This window comes from Neoarius graeffei, chromosome 13, assembly GCF_027579695.1.
Source record: "Neoarius graeffei isolate fNeoGra1 chromosome 13, fNeoGra1.pri, whole genome shotgun sequence".
NCBI classification, from domain to species: Eukaryota; Metazoa; Chordata; class Actinopteri; order Siluriformes; family Ariidae; genus Neoarius; species Neoarius graeffei.
This window is the reverse complement of record NC_083581.1, coordinates 54,714,112-54,740,852: the sequence shown is the minus strand read 5'-3', so window position 1 is coordinate 54,740,852 and position 26,741 is coordinate 54,714,112. Positions and strand designations below refer to the sequence as shown.

Genomic DNA, 26,741 nt, shown 5'->3' with positions numbered 1-26,741 from the left:
AGAGGTCAATGGGCTTAGTGACCTCTGCATACCGATGGAAAATCAAGAGCTCACTCGGTTATGGTTTCTGTGCTTTCTCATCATTAGTCTTTTTTTTTTTAGATAGTTTCAAAAGTAAATGTTTGGTTTTTCTTTGATTGATTTCCCTTTCTACTTGTCATCTGTCAATGACTTTGAGGGGTCTGCCACTTTCACAATTGTGCATTTAGCTCACTTAAATGAATTTCTTCTCTCTTTTTTGAGGCTCCATGGTAATGGACCTAATGACGTTGTGCCTTATAGATTTATGGCCCTTTTCCACTACCCTTTTTCAGCTCACTTCAGCTCGCTTCAGCTCACTTCAGCCCGACACGGCTCGCGTTTCGACTACCAAAAACCAGCACGACTCAGCTCGTTTCAGCCCTGCTTAGCCCCTAAAACTCGCACCGTTTTGGAGTGGGGCTGAAGCGAGCCAAGCCGTGCCGACTGAGGTTGGGGGCGTGAGCAGACACTCCCCTGTGCACTGATTGGTGAGGAGGCGTGTCCTCACATGCCCACACACGCCCCGCGAGCGCGCTGGGATCTGTAAACACCGCAAACCCGGAAGAAGAATAATTACGAATTACGAGAATTTCTGAAGCCTTATGCGCCTCGCCTCATCTATACGCTCTTGCCAGTATCTGTTGGCGTTGTAGGTGACAACAAGCCACAGCACCAAGACCAGCAACACTAACGACTCCATGTCCTCCATGTTTATTGTTTACTATTCGGGTCGTGAGACTACCGCTTAAAAGCTCACTGAATCAGTGACATACAGAGCATCGTGGACGAGTTCGCGGAGCGCAAGGCTCGTCGTATGCCCTTCAAATAATGCGCGCAGTAGGCTATTGATGTTTTATTATGAGCCATGTACAGTATGTCGCCTAATGTTTTTTTGTTTCTGAGTTACATGTTCGTTTGAAGGACTTAATGTGCACCCCGGAGTGTTGAAATTGGTAAACACAGTGCATTCAGTGAGGTTTGCACCGCCCTCCTTTTATTTCTGACTCTTCCTGTCACCGTTGCAACCTCTGAGCGCTCATTCGCATGCCCTTCAAATAATGTGCGCTATTGATGTTTTATTATGAGCCATGTGCAGTATCCTAATGTTTTTTTGTTTCTGAGTTACATGTTCGTTTGAAGGACTTGATGTACTAAATAACATATAGTTGCACCCGGTAGTGTTGAAATTGGTAAACACCGCAGTTGCGGACATTTTGTAGCCTAAAATGATGTTATGATAAGCTTTAATAAAGGGCCCGGTCATTTGCCCCGCCCCCGGCCCGGCTCTGACTTGTTCCGCCACTGTCACTGATGTCACTGTTTGCGCTGCTTAACGACATCACCTGACGTCCACCCACTTTCGCTAACTCCACCCAATGTGTCCACCCACTTCCAGCCAGCACGGTTCAGCGCGGTTGTAGTCGAAATGCAACTCCAACAGCCCCGCTCAGCTCGACTCAGCTCGACTCGGCACGGCACGGCTCAGCCGCGTTTGTAGTGGAAAAGCGGCATTACACTGGCACTAAAAGTTTTGTGCTACAAATGTTTGTTATTGTTATCCTTAAACTCTTGTTTGGAGAAAATGTATTATTATTATTAATAATAATATTAATAATAATAATAATAATAATAATAATAATAATATGTACTTGTTTTTATTACAGTTTAGCAGACAAATACACAGAGAAGGAGCTACGACCCAAGAAGTGATGCCATCCAACAAGTACTCCTCCGCTATCATGGCGGAAAGTGACAAGATGACAGCCACGGTAAGAGTTTGTGACCCTCAGCTGTAGGACAAACTATATATCAAACACATGCAAGCATATGCACACACTATTGTGTACAGTTATAGAGGATTATAGAGGAGTTATACGTGCAAGGGCGCAGTGGCATTCAGACCTCATATCAACCTGAGACAGACAGACAGGGAGATGGAGGGTAACTACCAGGCACTTCCTGATACCATACGTTTGTGGTATTATACTGTAGGAGAAGTGAATGTGCGTTATGCACACAAAAAGTCTCCTGTATATAGTGTTCAACAGCCCTCAATCTCATATACACACACACACACACACACACACACACACACACTCTTAATTCCTGACATCTTGCACAATCCTTGCTGTTTTGACAAGCTGACAGATGTAGGTGTGTGTGTGTGTGTGTGTGTGTATGAGATTGAGGGCTGTTGAATACCAAATATACACAGGAGACTTTTTGTGTGTCTGTTTGTCTGTCTGTGGTTCTTGGACTATTTGCTTCAAGTCTCTTATTCCAAGAAAAATATATAAAAAGGAGATTGTGAGTTCATATAACAAGTGCTATAAATATGGCTAGTTTCCACCAACTGATTTGGAGCAATTGTGCAGGAAGAACAGAGTGAGCCAAACCAAACAGGAGGGAAGCTGGTGCTACAAGTAGGCGTATCAGGTGAAAATTCAAATTCAATCCAAATTGCTTGAAACTGCTCCCATTGAATTCAGAATTGAATGCAGAACAACATACTTTTTTACATAATTAAAATACAGTATGTTTATCAATTCTGGAGATATTACAAATCAGAGATTGAAAAAAAAAAACGGCTTAATTTTTAGAAAACTGCAGTAATATTCTGTATGAGGATCACATGGTCCAAAATGGGCCTCATTAACAAATGAGATCAAATGTTTCTTTCTTAATAACTTTTCTATTTTTCATGATATTTACATGGGAATTGGCAGGCACATAGATGGTTGTATACTGAATACAAAGGTTGAACAATTAGTAACTACAAATGATGCAAATTAGTATTTAATTCGTATTAATTATGCTAATTAGGTTACAATATGAAATTGGTACACTCAGTAAAAAGTAATAAAAGATTATTTCTAATACCCTCTTTGTGCTCTGTAGGCCTTTGTATTTCTCAAAAGTTGGGAAGTAGGGCCTACTAGTGTTTATATTAAAGAATATAAATGACGGGGGCGTTGTGGCTCGGGTGGCTGGGGTGCCGTGCCATGGATCTGGGGACCTGGGTTTGATTCCGACCCGAGGTCGTTTCCCAGTCCCTCCCCGTCTCTCTCTCCCACTCATTTCCTGTCCTATCCAATAGAGGTGAAAAAAAAAGCCCCCAAAAAAATCTTTAAAAAGAATATAAATGATAATATTCACAGCTTTCAAGGCTAACTGGGAAAAAAACTGTGTGAGCCACATCCAGTAAACAATTCTAAATAATTGAATTGACACTTGCATTTCTGACTTCTGGTTTTTATAAAATATCATTCCGACCACTAAGCTCTCAATATTTTTCATCAAAACAACCACAGTTTTATTCTAAAATAGTTATTTATTTATTTACATGAATCAGTTTTATTTGAAAAAAATAAGTAGGTAAAGCTATGAAAACTCACTTCAAAGTCTCCCGTAAGGATAACATCAAAACTAGCTGACGGAAAATTTTGCTGAATACTTCATCAGAAACAGCGAGAGCTAGAGAACAGCCCTATAAAAGTTATCTGATTGATATTCATGAGTAATCCAGTCGGAAACCAATCAGAAGAGAGAGAGCCTCATGATTCTGCCACCCCCATGTTTCCCAGTTGGGATAATGGGCTTTAGTTTAAACCCTCACCCTTTTTACTCCATACTTAGCACTGATCTTTAAGTGATTATATGATTACAAGTGTGACCATATCATTATCATTTTGCATGACAGCCTTTCAGGCTAGGTCAGTGTAGGACTCTCTTAATGGTGGATGTACATATTTGTTACCTGATGCCTCCAACTCCTTCACCAGTTCCTTTGTTATTGGCATAGGGTTCAGTTAATCCTTTCAGACCATATTAGTTCATTCCTGTGAGTTCATGTGTGCCTCCTTCCTGAAAGATGCGACAGCTGTGTGGTCCCAAGATTTTTATATTATACATTACATTACAGGTATTTAGCAGATGCTCTTGTCCAGAGCAACGTACAACAAGTTCAACAATTTTTACCGAATCTGCTTGTCTTTGAAGTGGGAGGACACCCACACAGACACAGGGAGAACATGCAAACTCCGCACAGAAACAGCCGTGAGGTTCAAACCCGGAACCTTCTTGCTGTGAGGCGACAGTGATAACCACTGCACAGGTGCATACAATTATTTGTACAGATTGATTTGCTACTTTCGGTTGTTTGGAAATTGCTTCAAAAGGCAAAGTAAATTTGTGGAGGTCCATAATTTTTTCTCTGGGTCTTCGCTCTAGAATTAGACTTTTTTTTTTTATAGCCACAGGTGCATTCCCAATTTTTTTAAATTCTAAGAGTAATTACAGCAATTTCTGGAGTTTTCCAGACTGTTTAAAGAGACAGTCACGTTGGTGTATGTAAAGTTTTGACCCACTGAAACTCTGACATAGTGAACTAAGACTGAAATAAATCTGTCTTTACAGTGTTTCCCTAAGTTTACTGGCTTGCGGGGTGGGTTGGGGGTGTTCTGGATTAGGATGGTCACCTGCAGGACCCCTCCCCATGGCTCTTATTACAGAACATTTGGACTTGAACAAACAGTTAAAGGAGTCATATTTAAGTCTTCACATTTATTTTAGAACAATTTTTACAATCGAACTGCACTCCTAATTTTTTTTCCCAGACCTTAAAAGGTGTGGGTGTGGGTGGGTGGGTGGGTGTGGGGACTCAGAGGGGACGTGGGGTCCCATTGGGGGTGGGGAGCATCCCCCCAACATAATGGTAGGGGAAATACTGCTCGAACTGATTGTTTTAAAATTACCTCTGACGTCAAAGTAGATTGACATGCCAAAAGAAATGTATGGTAACATGAAAAGTGGATGTGATGTGAAAAACCGAGACTGAATATTTGGCCTAAATGTATGTAAACTTTTGGCCTCAACTGTACCTTCCCTTTGCTGTGGAGATGTTAACTAGTCGGGGTGATGGAAAGACAGTGAGACATTAAAGAAAGCAGCTAATAGCCTTAAAATATTTCAGTCCAGATTAAGCCAGTTATCTGCACAAGACTACGTTTGGAAATCTATTTAAGTTTCTTTTACTTTAACGAACCTTTAATGCTTTTACACCACTGTGCATGAAGTGGAGAGGTGTACACAAGATGTTTTTTTTAATCCTATTCCAAAAGGAATTCCTCCAGCAGTTATTTTTGTTGTCCTTTAAAGCTAAATAAAATTTCATTATAGGCATTTAGTAGATACTCTTATCCAGAGCGACGTACAACATACCCAGAGCAGCCTGGGGAGCAGTTGGGGGTTAGGTGCCTTTCTAAGGGCACTTCAGCCATTCCTGCTGGTCCAGGGAATCAAACTGGCGACCTTTTGGTCCCAAAGCTGCTTCTGTAGCCATTAGCCCATGGCTTATAATCCTTGCACTGTGGAGGAGTGAATTCCATTGCAACCAGTCCAGTGTTGAAGAATGCATTCGGCGTGATGGGCTACACTATCCAATCCCACCCAGTTAATTTAGTGTCAGACCAGTGGCGCATGCCGGCTCACAGAAGCTGAACCAGACTTGTTTTCAGATGCTACTGAGGCTGGAGTCGAACAAGGTGGAAAAACCTCCTAGACATCGCATTCTCTGTCCGTCAAAAAGATATAAGGAGCTTGAATGCTACACAGCATGCACAATCCCAAATTTCAGTGAAGCTGCCAGCTTGACCACAGAAGTGTGTTTTAAGACTTGGTACACCCTTAAACAGTGTAATATGATCTGCAGATTTGTTGTTTTACTTATTTATTGCGTAACTCTAATTACTTTCACTGTTAAAAGCTGAAGCTAGACATTTCATGTGTAGCCTGCATGTGGCTCTTAACTGCAGTGTGATTTGAAACAGTTTTTGCTGCTCAAATAAAACAGCCTGAAAAAAAAAAAAGAAAAAGGCAAAGCCCTGAGAGTTTTTGCTTTAACTATGGAGAAGATGTCCAGACGATTGCTTTTTTGAATTAATAGGTGACTATTTAATATTTGTAGTCATACATCCCCTTACATCGAGCGGGCCAACTGCTGTTCTTTAACCAGGAAAAAAGAAACATTCCATAACCTCTGTAGCTAAACATTAGATTAAATAATTAACCCAAGCACACATAGTGCATGAATTTACCATACTGTAGACAAGAGATGTTAAAAGGATTTTGGGATAGACTTTTCACACTTGAAAGAGTTGAAGCAAACGCTAACAGGTCTGATCTTTATGGACTTCATGGTTGTTAGTGTAGACCCGTGCATCTTCCTTCTGCACACTGAAGGGAAGCTTGGTTCTTTGTGCTGTGATGGCAATATTAATGAATGCTCATTACATTCAGGTCAGTAAGTGGTCCAAACAGGCATGCCTATTTGAGTGTAGCTATGGGCAACACGCATTTAGAATGAAAGATTGGAACAGATGTGAGTCTGTGATACGCTAAGGCCCAAAATCTTTGAGTCCACTACCAAGAACTGTTTTAATTTAATTACAAAATTATAAGAAAAATGGCTCCCAAGTGCCACCAAAGAAAATGATTCTCCTTAGCATCAGGAGAGTTTCAATCCCAGCGATAGCCATCTGTGGCCAGGGGCCAAGTGAGGAGAATTGGTCATGCTCTCGTAGTAGGAGGGATGGCAAACTCCTGTCAGTAACACTGATAGTAGCCAGTAGTGGAACGCCTGTGTATATATGTATGTGGAAGAGGGCACATATGCCCCTTTTCCACCAAAGCAGTTCCAGGGCTGGTTTGGGGCCAGTGCTTAGTTTGGAACCGGGTTTTCTGTTTCCACTGACAAAGAACTGGCTCTGGGGCCAGAAAAACCGGTTCCAGGCTAGCATCAACTCTCTGCTGGGCCAGAGGAAAGAACCGCTTACGTCAGCGGGGGGGGGCGGAGTTGTTAAGACCGACAACAATAACAAGACCACGAAAGATCGCCATTTTTAAGCGGCGAGAAGCAGCAGCTGTACAAACGCGAAGTCATCCATTATTATTAATGTTGTTGCTGCTGCTTCTTCTTCCGTGTTGTTTTTGCTTCGATATTCGCCCAAGGTTTATGCAAACATAGCGACATAACTGACGTATACAGCGACGTAATGACGTATACAACAACGTAACTGACGTATACAGCGACGTAATGACGTGGCTTCCCTTAGCACCCCGAGCTATGGAAAAGCAAACTGGTTCTCAGCTGGCTCGCAAGTTGAACGAGTTGTGAACCAGCACCAGCACTGGCCCCGAACCAGCCCTGGAACTGATTTGGTGGAAAAGGGGTATCTGTCCTTTCCTTCAAGTGCTGCCCTGTGAATGAACATAATCAGCAGTTTGCAAAGATGTGGTTTTCTGGCTTCAGGTGTCTGGAGCAATTGCATGTTAGCTTACGCCCTCTCCAGTTGGTAGCTATATCATAGGGTCGAGCTGGTGGGAATTGGGAAGAAAGGGGGGAGGGGAATTAAATACGATCAAAATAAGTAAATTGATAACAATGCCTAATTCATTTTAAAGGTGCTGACTGAACAGTCATCTGAAATTTTCAAAATTTTTTACTGTGCATGGCCTTTTTCTCTGTCTCGCAAGAACAATATCATGCGGACGAGATGTGATCATTTTGGTGTGCTGAGGCTCACTCTTCTCCATTTTCGGACTGTGTTCCTCTCTCTTGAGGTAAACAATACGGTCCTACGGAAATAGCCGAACGCGAGGAGCTTGAGCTAATCTAATTAGCATAACTCTGGAACTGCGTCACACCAAGATGGCGACGCGCGGAAAACATGGGCGAATCTGTATCGACCTCGGAGAGTTTTGAGTCGCAGGTATGTAATTCGTGGTTGACATTCATGAATAGAGCCGTGAAACAAAAGATGAATATATAATTTCTCGGTTACTACTTTTGTGTTATTGTTTCTTTCTCTGTAAGATCAAAACATGAGGTGTAGAACTCCATACTCGTTCCCGTGGAGTCGAGTTTATGCGTTTTAAGGCTAAGATAGCGAAGCACTAGCTAGAAATATTTAGTTATCTGTCCAGAAACATGATGTCATCTAACCTTGCTCTATCTTGCAGTTGCATTCACTAGACAGACTTTCCTTTTCTTTTCCCTTGGCTTGTAGCTGGCGGGAGAGCGGAGCCTGCCATGTTTTCCCATGCCGACTTGTTTTGGTTAAAAGTAGGTCAAACACCACACAGTGGTCACATGATATTGTGGCTCACTTGCTTCAGCGATCTCCAGAATCGTAAAATGTGGGAAGCATTTTATCTCGGAAAAACATTTACACATAGGATACACGGTATGTGCAGCAGCAAAACATCTCGAAACTCCAACAGCAACAGAAATAGAACGTTTTGCCCAGAATTCGACTTTGCAGTCAGAATCTTTAAATACATTTGAATTGTAGTACAAAGTCTATTTGTACACAAGTTAAACCCCACAAATTATATTTTGGACTCGACTGTATCACTCTGCATTAATACAGTAAATTCCAAAATTATTGGCCCCCTTCATGAACATAATAAAAAGGCATATCTAAAATTAATAAGGAAAGTAAAATCAACTAAGTGATATATTGAGCTCAAATACACAGAGATGCTAACCTACACCATATTTTGAACAGAGTACTTTTTGAAAAACTTTTCTTTACCCAAAACAGCAGGACCAGCTTTACTATAGAATACTTTCCTGTTAGTTCCACTGTAATTACTGAATAATTCATATTATTTTTTTCGCAGTCCGGTTTCCATCAAATCCTGCGCTCTGATTGGCTGGCGAGCGGGTCCGTATCCTGCAATATGGACCCCAGTTACGGACCCCGGTTATGGACCTCTGGCGACTCGCTCGTTCACAACAAACATAGTAGCAATTTTTGTCAACATTGATCTTTTTTTATAAGATTTATTTATAAGATTATCAAAAATGTTATAAATTTTTGCCAGCATTTCTCAGGAGAATAGCATTAATTTTACAGCATGGATAGCGATAACGACAGTCTTCACAGCGAAAGTGAGTTTTACTACCCTGAGGAAGAAGAAATAAAATAAAACATTTCAGGAGAAAGCTAAAAATCTCTAACTGTTGCTAACGCCAAGCAAAAACATGGCTGAATCCTGAATGACTCAGTTTTGTATAAATAGGGGACTACATAGGCGGCAAAATGTAGGTTTTTTCCTGCCATGGAAGTGCACTTGTATACCGAGGAGGAAGCCATTTGCATTACAGCCGTGAATGAGGATTCAAAATGGCACCTTGGCTCGGTTTTCCCTTTTGGGCGCTCTCGTTTTCTGTTAGAATTTGGTAAAGAAAAATAGAAATATATTATTTACCAGCTTAAGGTTGGTCTGTATGGTGAAATACCGTGACCTCGGCCCAGAGGGCCTCGGTCAGTACTTTCAAGACCTCGGTCACAGTATTTCATGATACGGACCTCCCAGCTGGTAAATAACAGATATGTAATTACTGAATAGCATACTTTAAGATAACTTTTTGAATCATAAGCCTTACGTTTTACTTTACATAGTTCGGTGTACAAGTAATACTATTTGGTGAAGTGTCTTCTGAAGAGAAGAATAGCACTGAGCTTCTTCCTGTAATGTCTAACATGTTTACAGGCACTTTATGATCTTGATCCATTCCTCTGTTCAGAACATCATTTATATTCTTAAAAAAATTTATAGTGGCATCAGACAGGCCTAAGTGCTCACTAGTCATGCATGTAAGAGTGCTACAGGGTTTCTTTTGCCTTGTAGCTTGCTGGGTTTTTTCATTACCCATGTATCCTATATAAATGATCTCTATCTAATGTATCACTCTATAATTGAGCGATACAGTACCAGTCAGAAGTTTGGACACGCCTTCTAATTCAATGTTTTTTCTTTATTTTTATTAATTAAAAGACACTTCATATCTTAAAGTAATGATGGATGTTATTTCTCTTTCCTTAGTTGAGTGGTTCTTGATGTAATATGGATTACTACAGTTGTCGAACAGGGCTATTTACTGTATTTTTATTATTTACTTGAGCGGCAGCTACAATTATCAACACTTTAACGATCTTTGGGCCGTTGCAAAAGTAGAAAAGACTTTCAGTACGTAAATTGTGCATGCATAATTACTCAAACTTCCACTGGAAAAAAAAACTTGTTGATTCCTGATTACTTAGTGTATCAGATCACATGACACCGTCCCACAATTATCGACACCTTTGTCCACAATTATCGACACCGTTACACAATTATTGACATCCAGATGATTATTTATTTTTTTAAAAATAATCAGTATGTGGTTAACAAAACATAGTTTTTATTTAAAGTTTGTTTTACATAGACTCATATTTAGTACAAAATATCTTTTATATAAATATATGGATGTCGGTGCTTACGTAAATGAGGAAGTAATTCTAATGCTTGTAAACAAATGAACTGATAATGTTTAACCTGTGTCAGAAAATCTTTTTGCTCCACTTTCTAAGTATTTTCGTAGATCACATTTTGTTAATCATTCGTTGTTGTTTGCATTAATTTCTAGTTTTGTAGTTTACCAATAAATGTCAACAGGCAATTGACATTGTAACCACATGAAGTCCAGGCCAAAGGTCGCATGTCATTCCTCGAACCAAAATATAAAATGTCTACTGATATTGTACTATGTGATAGATATTTACAACAAACTGCAAAAAAAAAAATCCTGAACGGAATAGAAAAATCTGAATATTTCAAGCATGTAATTTTGTATATGCTAGGAATTTAATTCTGGTCTAATTCTATTTATTGTAGTAGGATTCCAAATACTCCATAAACATTCCATTCTGTTATCAGGGATGAGAATTTTCCGCTGATCGGCGGATTTCCGACTTTTTCAGACCAAAATGATTGTTTCTGAGATCGATGTAAATCCATTGAGAAATTTTCGGGGGGGGGGGGGGGGGGGGGGGGGGGTATGGTTAATGATCTGTGGTCACCTTATAACGTCTTGATTCTTGGTGGGCTCCGGGTTAACACACTGGAGTCTTTCGACATGTCGTAATTAACATTCACTTTTGCGACAATGTTCGACTTATTTGCGGTAGAATTTTCGGGAAATCCCATCCCATCCCAGACTGTCACAATGAAGCTCGGTGATCACATACGGAAAATAGACATCCCAGGAAAAGTACTTTGCTCATTGTGTTCTGACATGATAAACTACGCTAGTAGAAGGGCAAGGACTATCGAACTATACACCAAAAAACACAAAGGTAGGTCGAAAATTATTTTGCCTGTTCAATGATTCATTACATTTATAATGTATATCGCACGAATCAATGCCATGGTGTGTGTGTGTGTGTGTGTGTGTGTGTATCTCAAATACATATCATATATAAGTGTGTATCTTTTATAAATGGGGTTAGCTTATCTAATGTAGCATGTTGGGGAGAATCATAGTATCATATCTATATTTCTGATAAAATTTTAGGTATGATACCATGTATAACTCTCCTACTTATTGCTCATTTCATTGGGGGGGGGGATTGTTGGCATGTGCCGCGCGGGAGCGTCTGCCCAAATTTTTTAGGCCGAAATTAACTTGTAGTTTTTGATTTAAAAAAAATTTCCAATATGTAATGCCAATTGTACATGCCTGTTCTTTAATTCAAAATCACCATCTTGATCTTCAAACTGACCATTATGGTATATGTACTACATTACACAACATCCTGTCCAGATAAAACCTAGTTAGTACACACAACAGTCAAAAGGGAAGTGATAAATGATGTTGAATGTTGCCTGCTTAATATGCAAGACCTCCTGCGACCATGATAACATCAGAAGAATGCTTAAGAGAATTATATGATAGAACTTTTTTCTGGTTTGCACTTCATTGTAAAGGATTAGAGTATTCAAAGACATGAATAGCAAAAATGCAGAAATATAATACTGTAGAGCTCGTTTATATTAAAAGGTGCATTGATTTTTTGAAATCATTAAATGTGAATTGATTAAAAACAAGTCTCTTGTACCATATTAATCATTTTCACCTGGTAGTCCACCAAGAAGGGGAATTTATCTTATCTCATTATCTCTAGCCGCTTTATCCTTCTACAGGGTCGCAGGCAAGCTGGAGCCTATCCCAGCTGACTACGGGCGAAAGGCGGGGTACACCCTGGACAAGTCGCCAGGTCATCACAGGGCTGACACATAGACACAGACAACCATTCACACTCACATTCACACCTACGGTCAATTTAGAGTCACCAGTTAACCTAACCTGCATGTCTTTGGACTGTGGGGGAAACCGGAGCACCCGGAGGAAACCCACGCGGACACGGGGAGAACATGCAAACTCCGCACAGAAAGGCCCTCGTCAGCCACGGGGCTCGAACCCGGACCTTCTTGCTGTGAGGCGACAGCGCTAACCACTACACCACCGTGCCGCCAAGGGGAATTTATTTCCAAATAAATTGCAACTTTTTGCTGATAAAATTAATGGTTTTGGGGTAAAAAAAAAAAAGCCAAAAATCATTAGCTCCCGCCCCCTGGGCCCCCACTGGGGCTCTGCCCCGGGCCCCGCTGGGTGCCTGCGGCCCCCAAACCCCTGGCTTTTTTCAGACTTTTTAAATATTATTAATTCTTATCCCTGTGTTATGAATCAGAAAAAAAAAATGATTATAAATCACAGCACTTTTATTTTTTTAAAGTACTTCATCTACTTCAACAGTGTTACACAAAGATCGGTACATAACAGTTGTAAACGTCACTTAATTCCACAGGGTGTCGATAACGGTGGACACCGGTGAACGTGATCACTATTATCGAAACATCACATGACTTCTCAACGTGCGTTTGGATACAAAATGGCGACTGCCAAATGAAAGAGTAAGAAATAAAATAGGTTTCGACAAGGAGATCATGAAAGATCGGTGAATTTGATCAGTAAAAACATGTCCATGATCTTTCCACCATGCTTACCTGCGATGAAAACGTCCGGGTTTTCCTCAAATTGCTGATCGTGCTAAAAAAAAAAATCCATCTCAGATAACGAGCTGTGTCATCAGACGACAAGATCAAAGGGCGAGGTGAGTCTTGCGGTTGATTAATTAACCAATAATAACTGTTGTAACTGAAACTCACCTTTGTAAAATTGTTCTTTATTGATAAATCTGAAAAGGCGTCGATAATTATGGACTGCTGATAATTGTAGCCACCGCTTTATTTACTGTTTGATTGTTTCAGGCGCATTCAGAAGGCAAGACATTCCACTAATTAACTTTTGACGAGGTACACCTGTTCACTGAAGGCTGGGAATTCTAAGGGAGTGTGACTTGGTTTCTAGTTGATGCCTTGTATCTCTCTCTCTCTCCCCCAAGGAGCTCATTCTAGTCCCAGAGGAAGCAAGTATATGAAGCGAAAACCTCTTTAGACCGTTAAACCCCACCTTCAGATTTCCCTCCTCCCTAAAACGCCATTCAAACATTTCTTTTTCATATTATTCCCATAACATCCATCCATCATCTGTGGCCGCTTATACTGTTCTACAGGGTCGCAGGCAAGCTGGAGCCTATCCCAGCTGACTATGGGCGAGAGGCGGGGTACACCCTGGACAAGTCGCCAGGTCATCACAGGGCTGACACATAGAGACAAACAAGCATTCATACGGTCAATTTAGAGCCACCAGTTAACCTAACCTGCATGTCTTTGGACTGTGGGGGAAACCGGAGCACCCAGAGGAAACCCACGCGGACACGGGGAGAACATGCAAACTCCACACAGAAAGGCCCCCGTCGGCCACGGGGCTCGAACCCAGAACCTTCTTGCGCTGAGGTGACAGTGCTAACCACTACACTACCGTGCCACCCCATTCCCATAACAATTATCTTTAATCCATAGTCCATAAAGCTTTATATACATGTGAAGTAAACTCACCACATTGTTTTGAACGACTGCTCATGCTGCCTCAGAGAGCAGTGTAACACTCGGAGGAAAGTTTTGTCTGCCCTCTTCTTAATGCTTGAACACACCAACACCCACAATTGATTAGTGTTGCAGAAAGAGGAAAGAGAGAGAGAGAGTATGCCATCCCTCCTACACAGCCCAGCCCATCCCAGCCAGAGACTGTAACCATACACACGGGATGGCACCACCAGAATTTGAACTTGTAATGTCTTGATGGTAGGCCGTACACTTTTCTGCTGTGTCCCGATACATTATTTTTCTTTATCATATGAGTTCAGAGTCAAATGAAAATGCTGCCCAGCAGCAGTATAATTTTATTTTTATTTATTTATTTATTTTATTTATTTTATATTATTCTTTTAACAGGGACAATGCATATTAATAAAAACATTTACATGTAAATACGCAAGATTATAGCCAACGGCTAATTTGCATCTTTAGTCCCTGTGGCAGGTTGATCTTTGGAATAATAAAAATAATAATAATAATAATAAAAATAAGGTAAATAATGATAATAATAGTATCCAGGCATTAAAGTGCTTGAGTGCAACTTTTGATCAACAGGTCAATACAGTATACACAGACATATAAATAAGGTCAGGTAAAAATCCAGAATATAGACAATCATAAAGTACTTAAATGCTAAAGTCCAAGCATGTTAAAGTGCTATGCTTCAGTGCAAAAATGCTTTAGATGTTAAAATGCAATATGCAATGTCAAAAACAAGCTGATGTTACATGCTTTGCCTTTGGCCTATTTCTTGCACCAAAGTAAATGTACAGATGTTAAAGCACTAATTAACATGTATTTGGATGTATATTGTGTGCATTACTTAAAGTATTTACTCATAAGATTTATGTATAAATAGTTTGATACCAGCAACATCCCCAAAGTACAGCCCAACAACAACCCCAAACACTGTAACAACCATATACACTACATAAAGAACACATACACTTCAACACATAATCACACACTCTACTACAATCACTTACATTAAGTTATGATATGAGTGCAGATTTGGTTCTCCAGTAGCCATTTTTTTAAATGTATAGAAAAAGAAGCAAGGGTGGACATGTCTCTTATTTCATTTGGTATGGTGTTCCATGTATGAGATGCTCTGTATGAAAATACTGACTGCCCAAAGGCACTTTTTCTAAATGGGACTACACAGTCACCTCTAGACCCTGCTCTGGTTGTCCTATTTTTATTCTTCTTTATAAAGTTATTCATTTTTAATTGCTTAATTAAATTGTCCGTGTGTCCAGACAGCATTAGTGAATCTTTATTGCGTTTTTATTTTTTGTATTTCATTGTCTGTACTTGTGGAGAGAAATTTTAGTACTACCACTCTGTCTCACAGTCTTTGGCTTAGTTTTATAAGAAACGTTTGTGACAATTACGTTTTTATAAAACATACATGGAGACTAATCAACTTAAAATCAATCTCCCTCATAGATCATAAATATTTCTGGTGCTTAGTCAAATCTTTGAAGTTTTCGCCGCTTGTGCAATATGAGAGGCATGTTCTACAGTGTTTTATATATATGAGTGATTCCACGCTTATGGGTACTGAAATGGGGACATGAACTTATTCACCTAAAACCATTTCTTTTTTTACCATCAGGTCACAAAACATGTAATCTTTAATGAATGATATGTTAAAAGATAACTTTAATTTTCTGAGATGTAATAAAAACATATTTATATGCCAAAGTCAAGCCTATGAGTTCCAAAATGATGTCTGTTACATTACTTCTGTTACGATTGTCCATCTCGTGTCTGTTACAAATTAATTACAATCTAGCTATATACCATGTTAATCTTATTGAAAGAATGTGTATGCTTATTCTACTACACATGTTTATTAATTATATTTGCTAAAACGTCACCTTCCTATGTTTCAAAAAGTAATTCTACATTGTTAAAATTGAGAATATATATGTCCACAACACTTCTGTTACGTTCTGACTTTGGCATATAAATATGTTTTTATTACATCTCAGAAAATTAAAGTTATCTTTTAACATATCATTCATTAAAGATTACATGTTTTGTGATCTGATGGTAAAAAAAAAAAAGAAATGGTTTTAGGTGAATTTTTAAAAATAAGTTCATGTCCCCATTTCAGTACCCATAAGCGTGGAATCCCTCATATATAATTTTTTTTATATAGTATTGAGCTATAGTTTTAGGAACCCAATCTGTCAGCACGGCACAGGGAGTCATCTCTCTGACTGAACTGTGTGTGTGATTCAGAAGACTAGAGCCAGTGGCATGCGAATTTAGGGAGTGCACTTGGTTGCTGTGTGTGTGTGTGTATGTGTGTGTGTGTGGTTACAGGGTTAACGGGTGCATAATGGGGAGAGGGGGGCATTTACCCGCACAGCAGACCTTTCATGTCGTGAGGGAGAGCAGTGGGAGTAAGAAAGGGAGGGGCTTTCTTTTAAGTCTCTTTTTTCATTAATTGCTCTAATGGGAAATATCCAACTGTAACCTCTCCTGCCTTCCTCTGACTAACACACCCTGACACACTCACTGTCCATCTGTTGCTCGCTCCCTCTCTGTCTCTCTGTCTGGTGTATTTGTGTGGCATGGAATGGAAGTTAGTACATCATGGATTTGGGGCTTTTGTTTAAAGAGGTACCAAATATAATATATACAGTTGCTGATGTGACAAAGTAACGTATTCTTAAGTATTCTATCAAATTTATATACTAGAAAACAACGAAATATCTTGGTAATTGTAAATATAATAGTCGGTACGCTAAACGGCACAAGAGTCGCCATTTTTAAAAGACCGTGACGTCAGGCCTACACACTGCACTAGGAGAGAAGCGTGTAATCATGGCGTCGGGCGCATCAAGTGAAAGCGACAGCTCTGTCGAATCATACAAAGAGATCCCGCAAAAGACACGTCTGGAGGATCGTTATGCTTTCCATCGGTCCTGTTATTACACCCGAAAGCAACACACTGTGGCATTGTGTAGCCGATCACTTACAATTCATCCTACTTTCCAATTCACACGTGCTAGTCCCAATCTCAATGAGCCAACACAACTGGGCACATACATACGTCATGAGTGTTACGCAGAGAAAATGAACGTGCATTCTGATTGGATAAAATTAATATCATGGCGGGCTGTTCAAACTGCGGAAATAGTTTGCTCGAGCTACTTTCAAAACACTATAACTTTCCAACCTTAGAACAAAAAACTTTTGTAAGTCTTGAATAAGGTTCGTTAATGTGTGTTTTATTGTTATATTTACTCTATATATTGCCCTCTGTTCCCCTTTAAACTCTATTTATTTTACTCCTTATTACACTACCGTTCAAAAGTTTGGGGTCACTTTGAAATGTCCTTATTTTTGAAAGAAAAGCACTGTTCTTTTCAATGAAGATCACTTTAAACTAATCAGAAATACACTCTATACATTGCTAATGTGGTAAATGACTATTCTAGCTGCAAATGTCTGGTTTTTGGTGCAATATCTCCATAGGTGTATAGAGATCTTGCAGTCACGTGACCGGAAAGTACACAACCGCCATCTTGTCGGTCAAAAACACCGCTGAATACTGCTGCACTCGTGTGCAGAATGGATCAATTTCAACCGACGGACTACACGGCTCATTTTTCTAATGAACAGATAACTAGATATATGTCTAAAATAAACGATCTACAGATTTGTGACCCTTATGGCTTACCGGACGAAGTTTTCACGACCGGATTTTGAACTGCCAGCGGAATACCCGGACGTGTATAATTACCTCATTAACTTTCCCTCGCTGTTCAGTGGTGAAGCACTGCGTGCTTATAAATCTCTGCACAGTTATCTTTACAGAAATTCAGGATTTGTCAGCGACTCAGACGTGGCATCTTGTAAACAAGAATCCTCATTGGATGGGTAAGTCACTTAAGTATTGAGTATAGCACTGACCAGCCGATTATAGAATAGAATAAGGTAATTCCAGCTCGTCCGTCTTGTTTACATGGATCTGGCGTTGGAGAGGTAGAGGCTTGGCAGTGGAGATTTGAGTGGCTGTTTTCTGAGCTTAGTCAACAGGCTGGCTCTGCAGCCTCGCTTTTGCTTCCGCTCCTGGCGCTGCCTCCTTCGCTTTGCTTCCGATAACAATCCACGGAGACCCCGCTGGTCTCGCTATCTCTCCGGAATGTTTTTTTTTTTCTCGTCCGGAATGTTGTGCATGCGATGGAAATCGCTACAAACCGTCATTTTCTGCTGGAAACCAATGTCCAGTAAGTCCATACGGTTGTAGTGGATATTGAAGTCCGGTACAGACGAACAACACGCAAAAATACACACAAAAAACATAAAAAACGTGCACAGGTAGGGAGAGCTTGTAGCCGCAGCCGTTGTAGTAGAATTGTATATAGTAGGGTTTTCCAGAAGAAAAGGTAGAAGTAAAAGCAGAAGTAGAAGGCGGAATATGGCGTTTGACCGACAAGATGGCGTCTGTCACAATCTGGATCGGCTGTGACGTCACATGCAAGTGCTCCATAGAGGCCCATTTCCAGCAACTCTCACTCCAGTGTTCTAATGGTACAATGTGTTTGCTCATTGCCTCAGAAGGCTAATGGATGATTAGAAAACCCTTGTACAATCATGTTAGCACAGCTGAAAACAGTTGAGCTCTTTAGAGAAGCTATAAAACTGACCTTCCTTTGAGCAGATTGAGTTTCTGGAGCATCACATTTGTGGGGTCGATTAAATGCTCAAAATGGGCAGAAAAATGTCTTGACTATATTTTCTATTCATTTTACAACTTATGGTGGTAAATAAAAGTGTGACTTTTCATGGAAAACACAAAATTGTCTGGGTGACCCCAAACTTTTGAACGGTAGTGTATGCCTGTCCAAATGCAGTGAAGCCGAAGGAAGGATGGAAAGAAAGACAGCTTTACAGTAATACAGTTGAATTTCTCAGTAATTTTATTTTTATGACGTTCCAAATCTAAAATAAATTCAAATTTAAAATGTGATTTTTTTTTTATGAATTGTTCCATTCAAGAGATGAGTTGCAAGACTCATCAAAAATCAATTGTGCGACTAAATAATTGCAAACTGACAATTTAAATATTGTTAGAAATTCACTCAATGGACAGCTTTTTGCTTTTTTTCTTCAATTTTTCTACATTTCCACCCATAAAGGGAGCAATATAATACTCAATACTGACATACTATAAAGTATTTTGTTAAAGCCGAAGAGTAAAACTAAATTTTCCAAACAGGTGTGTGATTTTTTCTTTTAAAACTACTCAGGCAAATTTTAATGCATGATTGAATTTTTTTATTATTCCTTCCTTGGTCTGAGGTCTTTCGACATGAATAGTTATTTAGATGTTGCAGAAAATAAAGCAGCCATATAAAGTACTAAAATAAAGCAGAAATATTCGAAGCTAGTAGTTTGTTAAAGTTCAAACAGACAGGTCCATACACCATATGGCGACCTAGTCACGGTTCCAGTGGGAATTGGACCCATCAGATATGTGTGTTGTGGCCAGTCGTGATGTTGCTGGCAGTGATGTAAATGATGTCGTGATATTGCGACGGAGCTACTCAAAGCGCCTCAACGTAAAGCAACGGCAGCAAACTCAAAACAACAAGAAAAGAAAACATCAGCAGACATAGGCAACAAATGTTATAAATAGCCTTTGCTTGAACAAAACAAATGTTCAGGAACAGGAAGAGAACTCTCAAGAGAGACGTGATGCAGCGCGATTCATGCCACGTTGCTAACTAGCTAATGTGTGAACCTGCGTATGGGGCTTGGGCTTGTCACAACAATGGACTTATAGCCTCATGAATTATATGTCATATCCCGACTCACATAGTTTGTCTCTTGGGGGTTCATGCTCCGTAGCATTCCATTAAATACAGTTATGTGGGAGTACAAGATATCCGTTACTTTTCGGTTACGGAAGAATGAGTGGGAATGAAATGTTGTTATCTGTTCCGTGTTTTTTTTTACATCATACAGTAAAGGATTTCGTATGTAGAAGGGACATTTGCATACACACTCAAGTAACAACACTAAATTCTCCCTCTTCTCATGACTGTTGTTTTATATGATGTCAGTGTGTCATTGATGTACCTATCAGCCAAAAGGAAACTTTGATAGTTGGTGTACATGCACACGCACACCCCTGGCCAAACGTATTGGAACAAAATAAAATGAAGGCTGAAATTCTGATCTATCGTTTCATATTCATCTTTTGATCTGAAACCCAAATGTCTTCAGCGTATAGCAAAAACAAAAGGATTGGCCTTGCTGTTCCAATACTTTCGGAGGGGTTTATGCACATTAGTGCATTCAGTGACCCCTAAGGCCACCTTGTCAAACTGTGGAAAGAGCATGCACTCAAGGCATGTTTGAACACAAGGCCATGAATACACAAGGTACACCAGAGGGGAACTGTCAGGGCCTTCTAGGCCTTCAGAGAAGGCCCAAACATATCAGCATTTCAAATGTTATATGTAATTTCTTTCATTCTTTAACTGCTTTCATTCTTTCATAATTGCATTATTATAATTCTCTTCTAATTTGGCCTCATTTTCTATCAAATTTGCTTCAGAAATGAAAGGGTTACTGTCCTGAAAACATTAAAATAGAGTTATCCAATGAGATTTTTTGGTTGTTGTCTCTAGGCTGAGAAGAGTTTCGAGCTGGCTCACTCATTGGTTAGGACGTCACTGCTGGGACAGAAGGCCATGGCAGTGTATGTTTATGTAGGAAGTGACAGATGAATTAACCAATCAGATTTTGATTTATAGTGGGCGAGACCAAAAATGTATCGCCCTAGGCCTTCTCGAAGGCCAACGCTAGCTTGAAGTGCATATTCTGGACCAATTTCATGTTTTTTTATATGAAAGTATGTCCCTTTACACACTCATCCAGAAGGGTAATTTTGCAAAAGGCCATCTGTCTACAGCAGAAAAAAATTAAATAACAAAACACGTCTGTAAAAATCCCAAGGGAGTCTGGAGCCAGATTCGTGACGTCGTCTGTGGAAGCGCCAGCAGGCTGCGCGAGCTTTGCACGGTTTCAGTGCACAGCCTGTGTAGACCAAGCGCTCCCATTTCTCTCTCATTGTCCCGTCTTTTGGAAAACGATGAGTACTAATCCCATCAAGAGTGGTGTTGCTACACCCTCCTACGATACATCTATTAACCATTTTAATAATTGCGCGATAACGTTGAAGAAATTTGCAGAAAACCACCAGGTCGTTTTCTCATAAACAAACCAACGCTGACATAGGATTCAGAAGGAGGCGTCCCGCAGATGATGTCATGAAAATCAATGTTTGCCGGGAAATCCAAATGGCAAGTTTTTTCAGAGGCGGCCCAATTTACCTCAAATGGCTTGATTTCAACTGAATTTTTCTGGTATTGCACAAGGTAAAAAAATTGCAGAGAATGCAGAATGTTCCAGATATCTGACCAAAGTTTAATATAAAATAGGAGAATTACATTGATCTTGCTCCTGAATTTACCCGTGATATGCACTTTAAGAGCGAGTCGGCGCCATCAGCGCAGCAGTGAAGTCACCTTCCAGCCGGTGTAGCGTTCATCGGTAGTGCTAGCAAATGCTAATAAAGCAGTCAAGCCAATGCTATCGAGAGCAAGTAGCACAGGCTAACGACCGAGAAACTAAGATTTCTGTCTCCAGACTCTTCTTCCATGCACACTTGCCACAGTATTTTTCACTCAGACTTAAGTATGCATTTCCCTATGTAATTTACTTAGTTACTTTTAAAATCAACATCGATAACCACACACAACAGAGCGACGTGGCACCCTGCTGCTAATCCCTTGCAAAATCCTTTGCCCCTCTTGCTTTTTTGGTGTGTCTGGCTAAGTTTTGGCTGAGCTGAAGTCCCAGCTCGAATACTAATGGTTCGCCATTGAAGATAGATAACCTTTAATGTCTTTACACATCTCCAACTGTGTGTGCAGAACCACTGGTCAAAGAGCAGTACCGTATCAAGCCTGATCCACACACATTCAAGTTCTTACTGTCTCTGATTCAAGTCTCAACACAGCCAGTGCTGGCAGCTCCTCTTACCTTAAATTGTCCTTTTGAGCATCTTTACATTTTTACATTAAATATTCTGGAGTGGAGCACTGTGCGCTGTTGCAGTGGGCAGATATCATGCCGACCCTATGCAAAAAGCATTCTGTATTTTTAGTAGCCAATATGAACATAAACTCTGTAGAACTCTGTGCTAACAATATCAGTGGGGATGCCTCTGCCGCCAAGAAGTCTAGTCCAGCCTTTCTCAACCAGGGTGCCGCGGCACCCTGGGGTGCCGTCTGGCTTCATTAGGGGTGCTGTCAAAAAATTATATATTCTAACACTGAAATAAATAAAATGAATTAAAATAAAAAAAAAGCAATAGTTACACTAATGCAGATCATCGCCCCCCTCATGCATCATCAAAATTTGTCTCACGGCCCCCTTTCCCATGTCACAACGTCACTGCCGGGGTCAGCGTGACTGCGTATATTTTATATGGGGGTGCCTTGAGAATTTGCATACTTCTGAAGGGTGCTGTGACTGAAAAAAGGTTGAGAAACGCTGGTCTAGTCCTTCTTCTTAATAATTTATGTGCCTCAAATACCCTTAAAATGTATTTCAAACAGAAAGGAAGTTATTGAAGACAAACTGTTTCGGATATTTGACTTTGCTGTGATCGTGACCCTGTTTGGATCAATTAAAAAAATCTAATCAGTTCACCTTCTGGTTACACTGATAATTCCATATAAATCCTACAAGCATTCATCCACTCCTTCTTGAGATATCTTGCTAATAAGAATCTCACGAGGATGGATGCACCCGAAAAACACATTTTCACCACCTAGTGGCGGAGACATAAAAATGGGGGGGGGATGTTTATGTCAACTGTTCACATTTTCGTCATTTCTAAAAGTTCAGGCTGTGGCATTTCAACAGTATCTTTAATAGGGAGTTTGCAGAAACCATATGAGTAACAATGAGTCTGGTCATTAGAAAGGAACGTATGCTGTATGGAACGTTTGGAATTGCACGCATACAGAGATATTTGTGAGGATGGAGCAAGCATGCAGCATGTTGTGCTTGAGAGCTTTTCAGTCCTGTGAGCATCGAGCACTGCGACACATACAGTTCCTTTCCCATCGTAGTAAAAGAACCATGGACTGAAGGAAAAAGAAAGTTTACGTGTATTCATTATATTATTAGTAGTTTGAGATTTACTTTGTAAATATAAAGTTAATTGAAAATGTGTTTTTCGCAACTGTTTTTGTCACCACTTTTGATAACTATTTGCAGTTATTACTGTGAATGTTATAAATAATTATTACTGTATATGTAAATACAGCCCTGCGATGACCTGGCAACTTGTCCAGGGTGTACCCCGCCTCTCGCCCATAGTCAGTTGGGATAGGCTCCAGCTTGCCTGCGACCCTGTAGAATAGGATAAAGCGGCTAGAGATAATGGATGGATGGATGGATGGATGGATATGTAAATCTCATCTCATTATCTCTAGCCGCTTTATCCTGTCCTACAGGGTCCCAGGCAAGCTGGAGCCTATCCCAGCTGACTACGGGCGAAAGGCGGGATACACCCTGGACAAGTTGCCAGGTCATCACAGGGCTGACACATAGATACAGACAACCATTCACACTCACATTCACACCTACGGTCAATTTAGAGTCACCAGTTAACCTAACCTGCATGTCTTTGGACTGTGGGGGAAACCGGAGCACCCGGAGGAAACCCACGCGGACACGGGGAGAACATGCAAACTCCGCACAGAAAGGCCCTCGCCGGCCACGGGGCTCAAGCCCGGACCTTCTTGCTGTGAGGCGACAGCGCTAACCACTACACCACCGTACCACCTGGATATGTAAATACTTAGTGTAAATAAATGGTAAAGCAACGTAAAGAAAAAAAATCATGGCTTTCACTTTGTAGTCCAGGTCAAGCTATTCCCAACCCGCACTCAGTTTAACCATTAACCAGAGTTATTTTCCACATGGTTAGTTGATGAAGATGATTATGTTACCAGCACAGGCTTAAATCATGGTGTTGTAACTTCATCACATTTCATTAAACCTGTCTCAAGGTTTCTCTGTCTGAAGCTCCCTCTGCTTGTATCTTTTAATTAAAGCTAATCTAGCACAGAACAGCTGTTTTCCTAGTGAACAAGTGCAAACTGAACTCATACACACCTTCTAACATGATATAGGCTAGGTGAAATATAAAATACATATATGTTATTTACCAGCTGGGAGGTCCGTATCGTGAAATACCGTGACCAAGGTCTTGAAAGTACTGAGCGAGGCCCTCTGGGCCGAGGTCAGTATTCAAGGCCGAGGTCATGGTATTTCACCATATGGGCCAACCTTAAGCTGGTAAATAATATATTTATTTTTTTCTTTACCAAATTCTAACAGAAAACGAGAGCACCCGAAAGGGAAAACCGAGCCGAGGCGAGCTGCCATTTTGAATCCTCATTCACGGCTGTCATGCAAATGGCTTCTTCCTCGGTATACAAGTGCACTTCCATGGTAGGAAAAAAAACTACATTTTGCTGCCTATGTAGTCCCCTATTTATACAAAATTGAGTCATTCAGGATTCAGCCATGTTTTTGCTCAGCGTTGGCAGCAGTTAGAGGTTTTTAGCTTTCTCCTGAAATGTTTTCTTTTATTTCTTCTTCCTCAGGGTAGTAAAACTCGCTTTCGCTGTGAAGACTGTCGTCATCGCTATCCATGCTGTAAAATTAATGCTATTCTCCTGAGAAATGTGAAAATAAATGTTGACAAAAATTACTACTATGTTTGTTGTTGTTGTGAACGAGCGAGTCGCCAGAGGTCTGTAACCGGGGTCCATATCATAGGATACGGACCTGCTCGCCAGCCAATCAGAGCGCAGGATTTGATGGAAACCGGACCGCGAAAAAAAAAAATTATTTACCAGCTGGGAGGTCCGTATCGTGAAATACGGTGACCGAGGTCTTGAAAATACTGAACGAGGCCTCTGGGCCGAGGTCACGGTATTTCACGATACGGACCAACCTTAAGCTGGTAAATAATATATTTATTTTTTCTTTACCAAATTCTCACAGAAAATGAGAGCGCCCGAAAGGGAAACCATATTTAGAACAAACCTGCTACTCGGCTTTCTCCTGAAATGTTTTCTTTTATTTCGTCTTCATCAGGGTAGTAAAACTCGCTTTCACTGTGAACACTGTCGTTATCGCTATCCATGCTATAAAATTAATGCTATTATACTGAGAAATGCGAAAATAAATGTTGACAAAAAAATTGCAACTATGTTTGTTGTTGTTGTGAACGAGCGAGTCGCCAACCGGGGTCCGGATCGTAGGATTCCGGGCCGTTCGCGAGTCAATCAGAGCGCACGATTTGATGGAAACCGGACCGTGAAAAAAATAAGCACATATATCAGCAACAAATATGGCTCTTATACACAAGTAAAATCTGCTGATTGGAGCAAAACTGCTATTATACCACTAACTATTTCAGTTTTATGTTCCCAGCTCCGGATAATAACAGACAGCACATTCTCAGTTATAAACAGTCCGAGGCAAATGAAAGAACTTTAAAAGTGTTGCCAGATATCGTTGTCAATAAAAATTTGATATCGGTTTGAATTACATTTATGTGCTGGCTCCATTGCACTTCTTAAATGTGTGTTGTTTAAAGTGGTTTATTACAAGTGAATGAATGGAAAGCTGGACATGCCTTGTACTCAGTCATTGCCTACTCATGACTGAAAAGATTCAGAAACTATTGCGTTCAACACCATGTTACTGTTTTATAAGGAAAATTGCTGTATTGTAGGAGACTGTAGTATTTATTGGTAATGATTGGTCATAGACATGTACTACTTCTTGAAGTGTTATGTATAATGAGAGTGTACAAATAAGAGACAGACTGTACCATTAACGTGCATGAGCTGACTACTAATACAGCACAGATCATTAGTTTCTTTATAATTGGGACTTATGGGCTAGCGACCAAACTCATAAGGTAATTAAAATTGAGCATTAATGGGAAAGGAGAATGTTTTAGCAGCTCCATATGGTTTTTCACTCTTATTAGTTTATATTTCTACTGCTGGCTGCTCTCTTATTCACTCTTTCTCTCTGTCTCTCTCTCACTTTCCCAACCTTCCCAAACAAGTTACCCTGATCTGTGTTCACGGAACGAAGCTGTATTGTTTTCTCGGAAAAGATTAATAAATAAAATGCTTTTTTTTTTTATTTGCACACAGTATACAGACATGGACAAACTTGCTGGTAGTCTTCCACATAAAAAGAAGAACCCACAATTTTCTCTGGAATAAACTGAAACTGACAAAAGTAATTGGCATCCATCGTTGTTTATTCCATATTTAATTAAATTCAGACTTTGATTTTTATTATTCAACGTAATATTTTAAATTATTAAAAATTAAAAATGTCATGGACAAAAATGGACGAGGGCCTTTCTGTGTGGAGTTTGCATGTTCTCCCCGTGTCCGCGTGGGTTTCCTCCGGGTGCTCCGGTTTCCCCCACAGTCCAAAGACATGCAGGTTAGGTTAACTGGTGACTCTAAATTGACCGTAGGTGTGAATGTGAGTGTGAATGGTTGTCTGTGTCTATGTGTCAGCCCTGTGATGACCTGGCGACTTGTCCAGGGTGTACCCCGCCTTTCGCCCGTAGTCAGCTGGGATAGGCTCCAGCTTGCCTGTGACCCTGTAGAAGGATAAAGCGGCTAGAGATAATGAGATGAGATGAGATTTTTTCCATCAAAGTTGCATTTTGTGGCTTTGAAGCT

General features: G+C 40.3%; 1 protein-coding gene across 4 annotated transcripts in view; it reads left to right on the top strand.

The window, feature by feature from the left end:
- dnmt3bb.1 (DNA (cytosine-5-)-methyltransferase 3 beta, duplicate b.1) overlaps positions 1-26,741 on the top strand; it is a 129,789-nt gene that overhangs the window by 8,482 nt on the left and 94,566 nt on the right. For all 4 annotated transcript variants that reach the window (XM_060938054.1, XM_060938052.1, XM_060938053.1 and 1 more), the window contains exon 2: positions 1,686-1,790. In XM_060938054.1, coding sequence (XP_060794037.1) covers positions 1,731-1,790 — 60 coding nt within the window. In that variant the 5' untranslated portion in view covers positions 1,686-1,730. The remainder of the gene's footprint in view (positions 1-1,685; positions 1,791-26,741) is intronic.